The sequence below is a fragment of the Notechis scutatus genome, chromosome 1 (assembly GCF_049901735.1).
Source record: "Notechis scutatus isolate UNSWTSFEM ecotype Mainland chromosome 1, rNotScu1.2, whole genome shotgun sequence".
NCBI classification, from domain to species: domain Eukaryota; kingdom Metazoa; phylum Chordata; class Lepidosauria; order Squamata; family Elapidae; genus Notechis; species Notechis scutatus.
In genome coordinates, this window is record NC_142009.1 from 150,822,465 (window position 1) to 150,841,685 (window position 19,221).

General features: G+C 35.4%; 1 protein-coding gene across 4 annotated transcripts in view; it reads left to right on the forward strand.

Annotated features, from left to right (window-relative positions):
- Positions 1 to 19,221, forward strand: part of MACROD2 (mono-ADP ribosylhydrolase 2) — a 1,127,501-nt gene that overhangs the window by 146,608 nt on the left and 961,672 nt on the right. For all 4 annotated transcript variants that reach the window (XM_026668493.2, XM_087948725.1, XM_026668495.2 and 1 more), the window contains exon 4: positions 6,888 to 6,917. In XM_026668493.2, the coding sequence (XP_026524278.2) occupies positions 6,888 to 6,917 (30 nt within the window). The remainder of the gene's footprint in view (positions 1 to 6,887; positions 6,918 to 19,221) is intronic.

Genomic DNA, 19,221 nt, shown 5'->3' on the forward strand with positions numbered 1-19,221 from the left:
AATCTCACTGCCAGTTGTTTCCTAATTATGAAAATTATTCATCATGAAATGTCATCTAAAATGTATATTCCCACAAAACTTTTTCTGACTAATGACAAGTGCTTGTACTGTGCAATCAGAAATGTTTGAAACATATGGTGTGAATGCTTGCAAATATAAATATAAAATCTGCAGTACTTTCAGTATAAAGTAATTTTCAACTGATATTTGAAACTTGGGATTGTTACGTTTAATAGAAATTAAACTTAGAGAAAATTGGGGAGCTGCTTCTTATAATGCTCTTTATGAATTATTGATATTTTCAGAACATTTACTCTGTTTGTGAACACTTCGAGCAGTATAAACAAAGTGGGGTTGGGGAAGCTGTAGGAACTTGTTCAGGCAATTGCATGAGTCAACACTGAGTTGAGTGTGTGTGTGTGTGTGTGTGTGTGTGTGTGTGTGTGTATGTGTATATATATATGTATATATATATATATTTCTGAGGTTCTCACGGGTATTTGTATGTGGATCTTTGGTTATTTGGGTTTTCTCCCGCGTAAGATTGGAAGTATCTAGGCAACGTTTCGATGAAGTCTCATTCATCATCTTCAGGCTTGTGTCTTCAGCTCTGTGCTTCTCAGAGTGATGTGAGCTTGCAGCTGCTTCTTCCTTTTAACTGCTAGTGGGGGTGTGACTTGATTGGGTGGGAGCTTGGCTGTGTTCTGATTGGGTGTGGGTGTGTTCTCATTGGTTGGGGGTTTGGCTTTTTTTCTGATTGGTTGGGGGGTTGGCCGTGTTCTGATTGGCTGGAGGTGTGTTCTGTTTAGGTGGGGGCTTGGTTGTGCTCAGGTTAGGTCGAAACGTTGCCTAGATACTTCCAATCTTACGCGGGAGAAAACCCGAATAACCAAAGATCCATATATATATATATATATATATATATATATATATATATATATATATATATATATATATATATGTGTGTCTTGTGTGTGTGTTTCTCCTAAGATCAAAGTATCTAGGCAACGTTCGGCGAGGTCCCACTCGCCATCTTCAGGCTGGTGCTTTCGGCTTAGTGCCAGTGCAAGCAGTGCACTATATATATATATATATGAACTTCAATGGCACCAAAACCCTGGCCACTATAGAAAACCCTAATCACAGAATCATCAGAGAAGCCATAGAGATTGAAAAAGACCAGAAAGCATGAATAGAAGAGATGATTCCACCAGGCTGTCAATCATTTGGAAGCCTGCACTCACAAACAAAAAATCTCCACACCACAAGCCAGGCAAACACCTGGGCACAAACAGATCCCCTGATACCTCCAGCTCAAACACATCCCAACCAGGCACCCAGATGAAACCCAGCTTCCTAACTAATGATAGCCGATCCATTTACCCGAAGCCAAGCTGCACTAAAGGCCTCCATTAAAGCAACACAATGCTGCCAGCCAATCAAGATACAAAAAGAGCCAAAAACAGACAGAAGATATTAGAGACACCAATCAAGCAGAACACAGCAAACTCAGACCAATAAACACAGACCAAGACTTCAGGATGAAGAAAAACCTCGGCACAGCAATAGGCTGCCCCAAATTCAAATCTGAAACCACTGTAAAAGTCTGACTCACAGACGGACACAATTGATGATGTGAGTTCTGCTGAAACGTTTTTAAAAGAACAACTACAATGAGGGAAAATACCCGAACCAAGCAACACCATACATGTAAGTACCGAAAACTTAAGAAAACATATATATATATATATATATATATATATATATATATATATATATATATATATATATATATATATATATATATATATATATATATATGTTATTCAGCTTTGTTCGGTATTTTCCCGAATCTCATCTGCCATCATCAGGCTTCTGTATCAGGCTGTGTCTGCCTGTGAGTCAGACTTTACAGTGGTTTCAGATTTAAATTTGGGGCTAGCCTATTGCTGTGCCAGAATGGTTTTTTCTTCATCCTGATTGGTTGGGAGTCTTGGTCTGTGTTTATTGGTCTTGGAGTTTGCTGTGTTCTGCTTGATTGGTGGTTCTAATATCTTCTGTCTGTTTTGTGGCTTTTTTTTTTGTCTTGATTGGTTGGCAACATTGTGTTCCTGTATTGGAGGCTTTTAGTGCAGCTTGGCTCCGAGTAAACGGACGGCTATCATTTGTTAGGAAGCTAGGTTTCATCTGGGTGCCTGGTTGGGGTGTGTTTGAGCTGGAGGTATCAGGGGGGATCTGTTTGTGCCCAGGTGTTTGCCTGGCTAGTGGTGTGGAGATTTTTTTGTTTGTGAGTGCAGGCTTCCAAATGATTGACAGTCTGGTGGAATCATCTCTTCTATTCATGCTTTCAGGTCTTTTTTCAATCTCTATGGCTCCTCTGATAATTCTGTGGCTGGGGTTTTCTATAGTGGCTAGGGTTTTGGTGCCATTGAAGTTGATGCTATGACCTGTGGCTTTCATGTGTTGGACTAGTGAGGAAGTTTGTTCCAGCTTTTTTACTGCATTTTTGTGTTCATCCAGGCGGGTATTTCTTTTGAATGTTAAACATAGAGTATGGATTCTAATCATTTTCTCAACAGTAGTGTGTTTTTTTTAAGTAACTTTTGTAAGCGTAAGTATTTTCCTCTCCTAGAAGTGCTTTGAATCCACATCTGGGCTTCACTTCCTACCTTGGTCCAAATGCTTGATATTGAATGTTGTAACTCAACAAATAAGACTGACAGGACTTCCACAATCCATTCATCTTACTGGGAGGTAAAAGGAAAAAAGGTGATAAAAATGAAATAAATTCTATAGCATCATTTTCTGACCATGTAGCATTAAGACGGGTGACCAGGGAAATCAGCCCTTTCTCCTTTGTGGGGAAATAGACCAATCTCATCCAAATAATAATAATAATAAAAGAGAATATGATTTTTCCTCTTTTTAGCTGGAGGTGGTCAGAGACACACACTAGCAAAGAAAAAACAGGGCTGTAATGTTTATTTACTAGGGCCTTTTCTACTGTATTATGTATCGATTTCTCCTGAGATGAAATCTTCTAAAATTTCATATAACCTTTAAAAAAGCCAAAACTATTTTTGACAACAGATATAGAACCATTTCATTTGAAAGTAAATGGTTAAACACAAAGCTGGGGATGTAACATGTTTTTCTTTTCTAAAAGATAAAAGCCATTTGATGATAATATGAAGGAGGTACCGAACAGTAAACTGATAGTTTATCAGTAGCACAGGCAATGCTCTTGAAGTATTTTTCCGCTATAACCCTTATGCTATACATTCAAAATAAATGTTTAGACAATTTATACACATTTTAAAAACAACGTTGAACAGTTCTATGAAAAACATACCATATTTATCTTATAATAGCTTCCTTTGTTATATTTGCATTGTTTCACTAGCTTCCCTAGTGCTCAAAAATGCTTCGGTTAATGTCCAAGCAGCTGTACAAGTTGAGCTGCCGTAGCTCTTCTTTGTTACTGAAGTGTGGATCCAAGGGGGCACTTTTGCTAACATGATTTGTACAGACTTATTCTGATTTATGCAAAATAAAGGAATGGAAGGTGAAAATGATTGGCCTACTGTCTTGTTCAATTGGCATCACTTCCATCACCAGTGAAAAGAAGTCTTCCAGTTTTGTAGGGGCAATCTGATTCAGATCTGGTAACGTTTAACAAAAAAATAGATTGACCCATTGCAATATTTCACTGCAAAATTATGCATTGTGGATTTGGAGAACAAAGTTTGGTAATTCATTGTGGTTGAGATTTCTTATTGTTAGTGGTTTTAAAGCTTAATATTTTAAATTTTAAGTGTCTCTTTTCCCTTTCTCTTTTAGTTTCATTAGTACAAATACTTCTGGTGGGTTTTTTTTCCTTCATCCTACATTGCTCAATGTAGTTTTAACCCAAATTATTACTCATGTGTTTGGGCTTGGTTGCTGCTTGTAAAAGAGTCCACTTCCTGTCAGTTATATCCGAGTGCTTGGATTACGGTCTTAGATAAAGAGTTTGGCACTGTATGTTCTTGTTGGAAGGCATGCCTGGGCTTTGCTAAAGATATAGAATGATTCTGTCTGTGCATAATTTACATATCTGTCACTTTCAAGTATTACAATGTAGACTTTATGTTACCATGGTTTGCATCTTATCATTTCTTAATTGCATTGTTCCAAATGTTAATTTAATATTTGAAGAACGAATTGGAACTGTTGAAATTAAGCATTCAGTTATGTTTTCTTTGCCACAAAAATAAATATTTTCCAAGTTTTCTTAAACTGTATTTGAAACTGCATACCTTAGCATATCTTTTACACCAGGACATTAGTGAACATCTGTAGGAAAGAATTTGCTGGTTTTCACTATCATCCCTGGCCAGGAAATAAAGAGGCACTAATATTTGCACATCCTCTAAAGAATATATTGGAACTGCCAAGATTCCCTAGTTGTATAGATTGTCAAAGAAAAAAACAATTTGAGGAAGTTGCTTCTCTCTTCCTACCTGAAAGGATCCTTGCATTTGTGTGTGTGTATGTGTGTGTGTGTGTGTGTGTGTGTGTATGTAACCCCCTCTACATGAACCTGAATTCTGATGGAGGCATCAATATAGTTTTCTTAGCAACAGCTCCACAATTATTTGTTTTTGCTTCCAGGTTAATGCTTGGCCAGCCATTTTTCTACTTCCATCTTTTTTTCCTTTTGAACCATATTGATTGGGTTACAAGACTGAAATCAGGGATTATGTTATTATTAAACCTTGTTCATGCTTTTTGCAAAGTGTAGTATTTTTACATGGTTTAAAGTTTTAATAAATACACCTGGTTAGTCTCAACACTGTGTAGTTTATCCAGGTTTCAAACATGTATAAGCAAACAAACCAGGCAAATTGTGTGTCAAGAAGAGGCAAGAGTGATAAAGTTCAAAGATAAAAAGTCAAATCTCAACGAAAAATCAAGGCAGCTAGAAGTTCTAGGAGAGAAATTTACAGAGACCTTCATGGATTGGCATTACTCCAACATAATTATGAAGCTTAAATTGTTTCCTAAATACCAATGGCCTTTGACTCATCTGAACTCACTGGGCCTAATTAGGCCTGGTTTTCTTCAGCAGGTCATTCTTGTCAAGCCAAGCACTTCTATATCTTTCTGTTTGGCACTGTTTATCTTTAGATATCAATGTTTTTGACAGCAGGTTGGAAAAGCTCTGTTTGGGTCATAATCCACAAGAACCAAGGCTGGAACAGTGGAAACAGTTGTTGGCTAGGCATCATGGTTGATCCCTGGGAGATGCCTTGTTTCTAGGAGGCATCTTCTGAATCTCTTCCTAAGGAGAGTTATTGAGTCCAACAATGATAATGCAAGATGTTGTAGGACATTTGTAGAAAGTCAGCATCCATGCATCCTCCTAGAGAATGAAATTATTTTGGGGAATATCAAAAAGGAAGGATAGAATATTTCCCCTAAAGGAGAAATGAAAAAAAAAATCTTGCAGAAGATTTTTCCCAGTCCCAGTCTCCCTGCCCCAAGCAGAAACTGAGGAGGCCAGCTTTTAGAAATGCAGATTTGGTATTCCATTCAGAAAGACTGGGCCTGACAGAAACTCCAGATAAGCAATTAGGTTGACAAGATTAACTCAGACAAACACATAGGATTTGCATTTCCCCCTCTGCCTATAGAGCCAGCCATGACCTCATATGAATCTGACAACAACCATTAGAATATTAAAGGACATCTTGCACAGGAACAGAAAGCTCAAGTACAAAGAAGATATAAAATCCACCCACTCTCAACTCCATTTTGTCAGCTGTCCCAGAATCACATGCTCTTGGTGGTTCCATTCATTAATAAACCCACTTTATTTTCAATCAGCCTCTATTTTATTCCTGGCTTGGAACTGGAACTGGATTTTTCTTCCAACACGTTCTGGGTAATAATGCTATTGACAAAACAAATCTACGAGGTACCCCCATAGTATTGGTTCTAGAAAAATCTCTTTCCTCATTATGTGACACTGTCACTATGATTCCTTAAACTCTGTGTGGTCTCTAGTGTCTACCTTCTAAATAGATGTTCATATGTCCAGCAAATTTACAGTTCTCATTTCTGTTGAGGTCTTTGACATGCAACTATTTTAAAACTGGCTAATAGTATAATGGGATTTATTGGATAGGTAAATTAAATGCATTTGTTGAAACTTTATATTATGCTATATTATACTTATACTAACTGATAGTATTAATTATTAACAGGGTTGGCTTCCAGTAGTTTTCTCATACATTTCTCTATTGTCATACTTTAAAATGGTAACATTTCAATTTGAGATTTTTATGAACATTTAGGGATTACATTATGATTTAAAATGATCAAAAATTCTTGTATACAATAATATGGAAGTGAAAGTGAAATCATGATATATGCTGCTGTAATAAATATATTTTGAGTGTTATGAGTGCATGCCCATGTATGAAGGTCATAGTTCTTAAATGAAATAGAAAACATGTTTGAGTTTATCAGATATATTTTATTATGTTTAAGTTTATTATTTGCCATTTGTGAGGCTACCCCGATGTAAGGTTTTTGTCTGATATGGAACCCTTAATCATTTTCCCCCCTGCAAACTTTGATGTAGTTAGAATACAAGTCCTACCATGTTTTGCAGGAAAAGATTTTAATAAGATGAATTTAGTATATCACTTTCATTTCATGCTGGGTTGGAAGAGAAGCAATATAATACTTTGCACATCATTTTGGAATTCCTAAAGGACTTGTATCAAGGCAGAAAGTGAACAGGGTAAAAATGTTACCTTTCCTGTAGTTCTAAAAAAAATGTGCTGTAAGGATAGCTATTTGGAAATATAATTTTGGTTTCTTTTGTTTTTTCCCCACAGCTAATTCAAGTCTTCTTGGAGGAGGTGGTGGTAAGTTTGGGTTGTTGTTTTTTTGCCTCTTAGGTATTGAAAGAAATAATCTATATTTAAGATTAAATGTTTGAATCACAGTTAGACAATTGCTGCCTAATATGTAAATTCTAAATGTCTGCAGTTTTTAATAATGTAAATAATTGTATTTATCTTGTTGGGCTACCAAATCTGGCATTGCTATTTAATAAAGGGTTAGATTTTACGTTTTCATGATCTGATTAAATTCCGCCATGATTGTAAAGTGATTACCACCAACAGGTTTTATACTCTGAAAGAAGAGCTGGGTTTCGGAGAGAAAGCGAGGAGACAGAATTTAAATGTGTTAAGATGACAGGCTGCTGCTAAATTAGATGTACAGTGAATAAAAATATATCTAATTTCCAGTTTTCTGAACACTGATCTATTGAGACACCACATACTTGTAATTTATTAAATTTAATGTCACTCTAATTGTTCAGAAAAAATGGTAATATTCTCTTCCTTTCCCCTTGCTTTTTCTTTTTTTAAAGAAACCAATCATTGTGTTTTTAATTTTATAGCTTTCAAAACTATTGAAGCAGTTTAGCAAAAAGAATAACATGGAGATGATTTTTGGCATCTGTATTGCTCATTTTACTGCAACAATAAATAAATAAATAAAAGGAGAAGAAGGGAGGAGGAGGAGGCCTTCCTGTTGGATATCTTTCAAGTGCTGTTGTCAGATATCTAAGCATATTTTCTGGCTATTGTTGAGAGGGGTCTGGAGATCTCAGTCTATTTCTCTGAATGGAAATGAAACAAAATTAAACTGCTTGAAGTGTTGGGAGTCAGAATCAATGGATGCACTCTTAATCTGACTGGCAGTATTGTTCAATTCTTATTTTTGGAACAGACATGTATTTGGTTTTATTTCTACACAGAATTGTAAAGTCATGGAATAGTTACTTATATATCACATCATTTTATTTGATGAAGTTACTATCATTATTATTAATTGGAATAAAAATAATATATAGCTTGTTTGCATGAGGCACTGCCCTGAAATTACCTTCAGAGAAGGAAAAGGGAATAAATGATCCTGGGATGATTGTAGGGTAAGCCATCAGGTAGAGTTGTTTCCATATGACTGTGAAATTGTAGGAAGTTATCACCCACCCCTTTCCTAGAAAAATAAAATATCCTGGGAAATATTAAAAAGGCAGAATATTTCCTCTAAAAAGAGTAGAAACTCAGAAGCAGAAACTCACGCCCACCTTTGTTAATGGGTGGGCCATTAAGGCCTGGGCCAGAATACTTTACATAACAAAGTTCTCCAGGTAAAGCTATAGCAATTGTTCAAAAGCCCTTTCAAGTGCATTATCATCCAGCAAGGCTCAACCAAGCCTGGAACTCAGGACAGCCTATAGAGTTGCTCCTGCATGGCCTCATGGGAGTCTGACAACCAATCAGAATACAAGCTTCAATTCAAATCCCAACAAAGGTTATAAAACCCAGGCACTCTCAGCACCTCAGCCTTTTCTTGATCTCTTCCTTCACCTTGAAGCATGTGATCATTCTTCCTTTTCACTCTGGAGCTCCAGGCGATGTGGCCGTGTCCACCATTAAACCTTCCAAACATGTTTGGAAGTGTCTTTTTCCCCATTTGGAACTGAACCCAGAAGGATATTTCTTCCAACACATTATATAGCAAAGTCTTCCAATTTTTCCAAGAAATCTCTCATCTAGTTTTGTTATCTAAACCTTTTGTATATTTCAGTTTGAAATATACAAAAACAACCAGTCAACAAACTGATTGGAAGGAAGGGATACTCATTAACACATAATGTGTTTTAAATCTGAATATGCAGGTGTTTTTTTTCAAATCAAACACCTAGAATATGGTGAACAATTTGATGTTCAGAAATAAAACTGGATAACAAAATTGGAAGTAACAGCATGGCTGTTAATACTCACTTGGTTCAAATGCTCCCTTTTCCCATCAGAATTTATTACATTGGTCCCAACAGACCAATTTTAATCTTCATGGCAACAAGAAATTCTGAAGAAACTTATCCATTATGACTTGCACTTGAGCACCTGCTCCATTTGGAATGGCCAGAAGAATTATTAGAGAAAGGGTCTAGTTCTAGAATTTCAGAATGAGGTCAGCCATATTCCAGCCTATGCTAGCTCATATAACTAGATCCAGATGGGAACCAGGCAAATGTTTAATTACCTGAGCATCCCCTGTACAACAAAGAGCCTTTTCAGAGCCAAGTTTGATGTGCTACTCCCCACAGCTCTTAATGGGAGATTTACAGAGTCTCAGATATATAAGATCATGTCTGCATAGAAATTTTGAAGGGGTGGGGGAGATAGTGAGCTGATGAGGAATGGAGACACTGATGAAGTAAAGACTGTGATTTCATGCTGTGCTTTTCTGGATAGGGATTGTCCACATGTTCTCTAGAACAGTGATCCCCAACCTTTTATGCTGCGGCCCGGTACCGGCATCAGCTGGGCGCGCGACCCGGTACCGGCGTCAGCTGGGCGCCGCCATCTTTTTGATGAAAAGTGCTTCCGGTGACCTCACCGGAAGCACTTTTTCATCAAAAAGATGCGGCGCTCAGCGCTCGGTGAGCTTTTCCGGGTAGAAATGGCTTTCTACCGGAAAAGCTCACGAAGCGCTGGCCGCCATCTTTTTTGATGAAAAAGTGCTTCCGGTGAGCTTTCTACCGGAAAAGCTCACCGGAAGCACTTTTCATCAAAAAGATGGCGGCGCCCAGCAAACCAGCGGCCTGGTAGGACTTGTTCCACGGACCGGTACCGGTCCGCGGACCGGTGGTTGGGGACCCCTGCTCTAGAAGACTTATTCTCATGAGGAAATCTGCAGGAGCTAGAGAATCTGCAGGTAAACCATTAGTGGAGCATCTGGAGAAAACGAAGAAACATCAAACTCTCAGCCTCAGTTGGGGCCTGCTTTAAAGCCACTGGCATAACCCAAACCTCATTTTTGGAATATAATTATTTTTACAGCTATAGAAATCTCCCAAACTTCAGAACAACTACATCACCTGATGAGTGTTCCTATGATTTGGGAGAAGATTAAAATGAAATATAATTATGAGGATTCAAAACTAAGTGGAAGTGAAAAACTTGTGTAGAGTTTAAATTATGAAAATTTAAAATAGATTAAGGATCAGTTAAATTTGGCATATTATTTACTGTAAAATATTTTGGAAATAATTAAATAAATCAAACATCTAGCCACATAGAATTAACCTAAGAAATGAAAATGTACTAAGAAATAAATCTGGGCACTTTGTCAGGAGGAAGGCAGGAAACCAGGTTCTACAACAATATTTTAATAGTAAACTAAGGATTAATAAGAACAGAATACTGTACAAAAGAAAATAATATAAAATCAACTTGTTTAATCAGGAAAAAGATAGTAAGTACTTTACAAAAATTGGAAACCCTTTATAGACTTTATGCTGAAACTGTTGATGATTTCTAAATTTGCCAATTAAAAAGGATTGAATGTTGGTAGAAGTGAACTGCGTGATGTAATCTTAAAGTGGGAAGGAGTGAAACTATTTCTGTAACAGCTGCAAAGAAGATTGGAATAGTTTCTTTAAGTAATTTTCTGTTCTGTTTTTCTCTTTCATTTCTCTTTCTTTTAACCACATCTGTATTTTGTTCATGTTTATCTTTATTCATGTAAAAATCTTTAATAAAAGTAACATTAAAAATATTCTCGTTCACAAGTACTATTGAGGCCATCACACCTGTTCTTTAACACTTTCTCTTTCAATGCAATCAAAAACTTTCATTCTTCTGCTATTGACATGTGTTATAGGCCATAATGAAAGATTTTTTTCTTGATTTTCTCCTCTCAGATGAACTATTTACTATAGAATACACAATGTAGTTAAATATGGCCTGGCCGCAGTTAAAATTTATTTAGTAGCAGTTAAAATTCACAAGCAGATAAATCGTACTGAGCATAGATAAACTTACTAAAAATTCCTATTTCATTTTATCTATATCTTTATTTGTTTTTACATCTTTGTTATGTCTTTCAGAGGCTCCACTTCAGTCTATAGTCTTAGTTTTAATATTACAAATTTTATAGGAATATGTTAGGATTCTAATTTTATAGTACTTTATTGAAATAAGTGTAACTTTTCTTGCTTTTATTCTATGCTGCTTTAATAACCAAAATCAACATTTGATTGATTGTATTGAGTTGTATTATTCATAATTATTTAAATAACCTGAATATACACAAATTACATAACATATAGATAATATAAACAACAAATAATATGTAATCATTGGGTTACTTTCATATATAATAGATATCTTGAAGTTTGGTCAGATATTATACCTGAGAATGTGTAAATTGAGGGCTTTAAATTAAGAGTTTACTGCATACAAGATGAATAAGGGAGAGGCAAAAGGTGATTTAAAATATATCTATACTTTATATTGGAAGAGCATTATAGTTTTGACTTGTTATCGTTATGGTGTTGGAGTGTGCATGTCTATAAATGTATATAGCTCTATGCATAGCTATATCTATTTCTGTATAGCTATATACTTTTATTTCAAAGTGTTTAACATTCCTCCTGCCTTTTTGATAGTTATGTGATGAGTCTTCATTTTTACATTTTAAGTGTGGTAAGTTGAATTTTACTTCACTGAGAGTGGAATTGGATTTGCATAGATACTTAATTTTTTTATCTTGTTAAAGAGCACTTCAGTCATTATCCATAAATGCTGATAATTTCTACTTGGTACAAGGCTTTGTCTAAATTTTCTAGTTCAATAGTAATCCTCAACTCTCCTTTGAGGCAGTTTTCCCTCCATTTAAAAGCAGAAACTGAAAACATTTTTCCTAGCCAGAAGTGCCTCTGGTAAAGTAACACCATCTGAAGATAAAAATTATATGTTCTGTGGTTGGAAGAATCAACATCTTACCCTACACCCATTTTTGGTCATTTCAGGAAAATGTATCCTCTTTCTCCCTTCAAACCGATGTTCATCTTATCATGTTGTTAATAAATGAAACCAAATATATTTCCCTTATTTCCCTTGATAGATATTAAGGATATTAGACTCAAAACTGCACAAATCTAGTCCACATTGAAAAGATTCAAAAAGATTCTTTGCAGTAATATAAAATACAGGCAGAAGCAAAAAAGTAAGTCAAAAGATGTTTGTTTGATTCAAATTAAATATATCAAATAAGCAGAGAAAATGAAATTTAGCTAAATCTGATTTACAACAACACTATTCATGATGTCTTTCCATATTTATTTTAAGTATCTATGCATATGGGCACATTTGTGGAAAAGTTATGGGGGCAATGTCTATATTCTTTTAGCCTCTCATGAAGCCATATTTTACCTATAATTGAAGAGACAAGCAGGCATTCAACATGTCTTATACTGCACATTATAAAATATATGACAACATATATAATTTATTACTGTATTGATTGATTTTGAGGGGGTTGATCTGCCTTTGCTTTGAAATATTGTTATGTAATCCATGTAGTAAAATTCAGTATAAATAAAATTGACTGTTACTAATGAACTACTATTATTTTTTCCTTATAATTTTAGCTAAAGCACAAGAATTAATTTGGCTTGATTTCCGGTTTGTCGGCTTTGCGGCGGTAGGGATTCGCGAAGCTGCGCGATCCCTGCCACGCTAGCCGCTTTTGGGGCTCCGATCCGAAAGGCTGCGGAGCAAGGCTGCCCTGCAGGGGCAGCTGAAGGTAGGGGATCCGGAAAGGGTTTGGGGTGTTGCAGACCCCCTCCCTGGCCGGCAGAACCCCTTTTACCAAGACGGCGTAGCAGCGGTCCGTAATGGCCGCCACAAAGAAGCCGGCAGCTGGGCAAGTATGCGCAGGAGGAAGAGGAGAAAGTTTTTAAAAGTGAAAGTCTTCTTGGTCGATCCAGGACTCTGAGATATATTTAATTTAATTCCTGGAAGTGATGGCTTTTGGATGATTCTTTCCACAAGAGAAAGTAAGCGGCAATTCTGAGGTGCTGAAAGGAAAGTTTACTCTCCCTCCCGACGGAATTAACAAACGGATATTGAGAAACCTGTTGTTTTTTTTTCAGGTAAAACTAGCTTTATGGGATAAGTCGGAAGGAGAGGACAAAAAATATATTTATCTGGTTGGATTTTGTTGGAGGAGATGCCTTAAGGATTTGGAGACAGAAATAAAATTTTAATAAGGCTTCAAAACACAGATTTGGATTTTCTTTTTTTCCTTTGCCTGATACTACCCCTGGAAGAGAAAGAGGAAATTTTGGCTTGGCTTGGATTGATTGAGGATTGTGGACTTTGGGATTGTCTTACTTTTCTTTTGGAATATTTTGGTTGGAGTAAGAAGAAAGAGGGAAAAAAGAAAAGAAAAGATTTATAATGGCTTTCTCCTTTGAGGAACTGAGGGATGAATATGAGCAAACAAAAGCAGCCTGTAAAGATGGTATGGAAAAAGCTTTTCTATTTTTAGAAATGGCGCTGGTTAACTATGAACAGACAATGCGACAGATGGAACAACAACAAGAAGAAGGCGAAGAAGACACCATCTTTAATGAATTCCAAAATTTATCTAAGAAAGAAGGAAGGAAGAAAGCGAGGAAAATGAAGGACTTAAGATCTAAAAAACATTTAAGAAAGAGAAAAATATGATGCAAAATAAATACAATGATAGCAAACAAGAGAAAAAGGGAATACAACAGAGAAGGGATGCCAGCAAGACAGAGGTTAGAAGAAGGGGGGTAGGAAGATCTGGTGGGGAAGAAAGAAAGGGGAAAGGCGGAGAAAAGCCACAAAGTTTTAAAATTGGATGGGAAAAGAGGAATCTTTTTAGGGATAAAGGGTGAAACATAAATTTTCTTTAAAAAGATTTTGCAAGGTACATAAGACGGTATTGTAATATTTGTATTAGAAATAGAAAATTAGAATGGCTTAAGAGTTAATAAGAAATTAAAATGTTGAAATGTTTAATAATGATTGATTTTTAAAATGTAATAAAATATTGAAGGGAAAGGCAATGAGAATGCTATAAGATTTATTATTTAGATTTATTATTTAACTACGTATTTAGGAGGATACTATGTATTTAAACATTTTCGATTTATTACTCTGTTTTTATTGTTATTAAAAGTAAAAATTAATAGATAGAATGTACCAAGCAGAATCAGATTGGGTATTAGGTGTCATTTTAAATGTTAATCTAATATTTAGGGAGGGATAGAAAGGCATCATACTCTGATTAGAGATTTCAGGAGAAATTCTTTTTTTTTCTCATTACAAGGAATGAGATAGAGGGATAATAAAGGATGGGCAAAAGATACAAATATAATGATTTAAATTAAGATGGATTGAATAAGATAGAATTATGAAGAGTGAAATGTATGGAGAAGTATATATAAAAGATACAGAATGGCAAATAAAATAGGTAATGATCTGTAAGATGAGCATGAATATAATTAAAGCCCATATAAAGAGAGGCACTGGGGGCCAAGTTACTTTACTAAAAGATTTTTATATGTTTGTTTGTGTCTGTTTATGTTTTTGAGAAGTATTGGTGAAACCTTCTAGAAACACAGAAAGAGAATGACGATAATCAAGTCAGAAAGAAATAGAGGACAAGAGATGTTTTTATGCTAATTTAGAAATGGTTTAAAATAGAATTGTATTGTATAGGATAAGGTTTTATCTGACTTGTAAAATTTATAATGGAAAAAGGTTCAAATATGTAATGGTTGATGATGATTTATTTGTTTTTGAAATTAATAAAACTTGTTTTTTTTTAAAAAAAGAATTAATTTGGCTTAATTTTTGTTATACAAAGAAAGTGGAAAAATGCAGTGCTTTTAGGCCCACAAATTAGTAATGGTTATCAATATATTTACAAATGGTCCTTAAATTATGACCTGTCACACTGCCAGGCATGAAAAAACCTTCACCATTTGAAGTTACAATGGACTTACTTTCAACCTGGATTCTCTTACGTTTTTTAAAAATTTTTTATTGGTTTTTAAAAACAAACATAAACAAACAAAACATAAAAACATCAAGCTATCTTCCATAGGTGTACATACAGTGTGCCGGTTGGTTTACAAATTGTTTTGTGCTTCCATTTCGTAGTCTTCAATTACAATTACATTACATATAATCTCATATTGTCAATCAAAAATTAAATACCTTAGTATCATTATTAATCAATCATTTGACTATACTTTTATTCATTCATGTTTTACAAAATAACCATAATTTACTTATTTTATTTTATAACAGTTCATATTATCATCCCAAATCTATCCTAAAATCATTTTGTAAATATAATAAGAAAGAAGTACATCTTTATATATTTATTATTTTCTAAAAGTCTACATATTTCATTACTGTACTTTATTGTCTAACCATTGATAGAAAAGATCCCAAATTTTATAAAATTGTTTATCCTCTTGTTCTCTAATTTCAAATGTCAATCTACTCATTTCAGCACATTCCAATATTTTCTTAATGATTTCCTCCTGTGATGGTATTTTCTCATTTTTCCAGTTTTTAGCAAATACAATCCTAGCCGCTGTTAATACGTTTACAATCAGATATTTCAAGTCTTTACTATATATTTCAGGTAAAATTCCCAATAAAAATATTTCTGGTTTCAAGTCTATATGTTTTTTTGTCATTTTTTCCAACCACATGTGGATTTTAGTCCAGTATTTTTTAGCATCCGCACAAGTCCACCACATATGGTAATATGAGCCAGGTGTCTGATGACATTTCCAACATTTTTCAGATTTATTCTTGAACATTCTTGCTATTCTTGTCGGGGGAAAATGCCACCTGTAAAACATCTTATACAAATTTTCTTTATATACTGTTGACATTGTCATTTTATAATTTTGATACCACAATTTTTGCCATTTCTCTAAATTAATCCCATATCCAAAATTCTTCCCCCAAGCAATCATTGTTTCTTTAACTTGTTCTTCTTCTAGTTTAATTTCTAATAAATATCCATACATTTTTTTAATCACCTTTTCATCAGTACCTGTCAAAATCTTATCTGTCGGTCAATTTATCATAGAAACCTTCTGTTTTAGAATCTTTATCATACCTTGAATGTATTTGCGCATATGAAAACCAATTCATCTTTATACCTTGTTCCTCTAGTTTTTGTATAGATTTAAGTTCACCCGTTTCATTCAATATTTCACCATATCTAACTGTTTGTTCCTTTTTATATATTATAGGATACGAAAATGCTTCAATAGTCGATAACCAGACTGGAATTTTCAAATAACATTGTCTTTTAATCTTCTCCCTATTTAACCACAGAGACTCCCGTATATAATGTCTTCTAAAATACCCCTGTGTTTTAGTTCCTTTGTACCATTTTACCCCCTTGTCTCTCTAGTTCTAATTCTCTCTTCTGCATTTCCCTCTTCTGTTGCTTTCTGATTTTATACTTATTTTTCACTCTATTTTTTTTTTTTTGGAGTTGTTTTTCCCAATCTTAAACTTTCCATTCTCTTTCTCCCCTTTCCTTTTTTCCCCCATCTAAGATTACTTGTTCATTAAAGATGGCTTCTTCTTTGTCGCAATCTTCTTGTTCTGCAGGCATTTCTTGTTGTTTCTCATAATTCCAAACCTCCATTTCTAAAAACTGAAATATGAAGCCAAAAGAACCTCTCCCTTCTTGTGCATCTTCTTTATATTTTTTAAGTCCCATTTTCAGTTCTTCTAAAAGTGGAGCCATTTTAAAAAGTTTTAAACAACCACCCGATTGATTTTAGTCATTCAAAACAATAACCAAGAATCCAGTAATCATCAAGTAATCCAGATAGTCCCGAGTTATATCTTCTTATTTCTTTTTCGACTTTCTCTTCCTGGGGTTTTTGTTGCAATATTTCAGTTAGAATGTATCTTTTGGAAGTCTTGTTGAGATTTTGCTGTAAGTTCTTTTTTAATTCCAGGCAGTCTCCTCCCTTCCAGATCCTGCCCTTTTATTCTTCCTCTCTCCTTTCCTGTTTTCAAAAGCTTTTAATTATCCAGAAATCTTCATTATCCCTTTGACTTTATTTTCAGCATTAAATGCCTATTGATGTCAAAGTGGATTTTTTTCCAATTTCTTGCTTAAGTCTCTTAGCTGTCAGTATAGGAAAAGGAGAAAACCAAATCTTTTCCCTTTTCTCTCTCCTTCGCAGCTTAAAAATCTTCTTAGGGAACAATGTTATTGTTTTTTAACAGTTTCAATTCCAGGGTACCTTATTTGTTGCTTTTGCTGTTTGACCCGGTCAACCAAAACTTTCTCCTCTTATCTTCCTCCTTCACATTCTTTTCCGGTCGAGTTCTTCTTTGTGGTAGCCATTTCTGACCACCACTGCAACCGCCTTCGGGAAAGGGAATAATGGCCAGCTGGGGAGGAGAGATGCGGTTCTCCTCAACCCTGTAGGCAGTCTCCCCCCTCTTCACCACCTCTACGGGGTGGCTTAGCCCCGAAACCAGCTGGCTCGGGGCACTCCAGTGGCGAGCACGGTTCGAAGCCTTGCAGAGACGAGGTTTCGGTCTGTCGCTGAAGAAGCTCAAACCGGAAGTCCGTGACCTGAATTTTCAATAGATCTGCCAGTTCTTCCTTTTGTCTTAATAGCATATTCTTTGTCAAAATCTTTGTCTTATCTTTATTTACTTATTTACCTATCTGGGAAGCACACTATAACTCTTTTTGTGTCTTTTCTTAAAACTGCCCTGTGCATGTCTGGGAAAATCATGGTGAGTATCTTTAACCTGGCAAGGCAACCCAGACAAGAAGAACATCTATGAGTAGTCACTGTATCTTTATTGTAAGCTTAAATTAATAGTTATTTTTCTCATCCTTTCCTTTACTCTCTGGAAAACTAGGGAAGGTCTATTCTGAAATGTCTCCCATGTCCTCCTTCCTTCTGTGCGCTGAAATGCATCTTTTATACATTAGTTGTCCGGTCTGTGGCTCTCCCTCCCGTCTCCCAAGGTCATTCCCAGATATCATTACAGTATTTTTCACACACATATTTCACAGTAATTGGAACATGTTAAGTGTATCTAATTTGGTTAACTTTAAATAACAGGAAATCTGTTTTAATTTTATCCTGACCCCATTTACTATATTTTGGAATCTGACCACCAGGATACCAACTGGAAGCCAAGTACAACTTTTATTCCATAAAAACCTTGTCAGTTTGACAAGTTGTCTGATCCTGATTCCTCTTACTTATGCTTGATCTGTTTTTTTTCCTTTTTACTAAGAAGCGTTGCTATGAGAACCATCCCTGCACAATGGATCTCATATCCAACAATAAAAGCTTTGATGGAAGTTCAGGCACAGTTTCAATGAAGTTTTCTTGATTAAGGCACTTCTACATTGCCATCTTTTCTGTTTCCCAACTCCTCAGAAACAGTTTGAAGATAATCTGCTGTCACCTTTCCCACTGCTGTCTTTATAACACTGAGATCAAGGAACTTCTCTACTAACTATCTGCAAAAAGGAATACATTGCCTCCACATGTCTTTCTATCTTCAGATTCTGTACATTTGTTTTGACCGCATCCAAACACTGCTGTGAGGTGGAACTATAAGACTATCAACCGATTTCACTTTTGAAGCCTTGGAGACAAACGGTGAAATGAGGAAGGAATGTCCACAAGCTCCAAAGTGCTGAAACATTTCAAAGAAGGTTTATTGGAGTTTCAAATATATCACAGCAAAGCCAAAAAATATGTACTGTATATTTAGTTGTCAAATTTTGCCCACACTCTGGGATCAAGAAGGTCCAGAGCTGGTCATAAACTGATGCAGTGTTCTTGTAAAAGTGCACTTTGTAAAGGATGGTCTAGAAAGGCAGCAATCAGCAATTCCAAGCTAGAGAGAGTTGATATGTAAATAATTCAGTGGCATCAGGATCTCCAGGGTGACCAAGTATTTAAAACTGTGGACCTATATAAGGACTCTGGTTTATTTGTGTCGCAGAGGACAATAATCTCTATGTGTGTGTCTCTCTGTATGTAATAATATCTAGTCTAATTGTAACCCCGAACAAGAGATTAAACATCTGGAGAGCCAAGATTTACTGTAAAGCCATGGTTTTCAGTGTAAAATAGAATCGTAATACACCCTATAATGTAAGGCTGTTTACTGAATAAATGCACATACATATGTGCATACACAGAGTAAATGGAGATATCCTTCCTATAAGCAGTGACAGTCCTTATTTATTGTGAAGAGTTATTTAATATCTATTTCTGCTAACATGCTAAATGTTCGGTTTGGA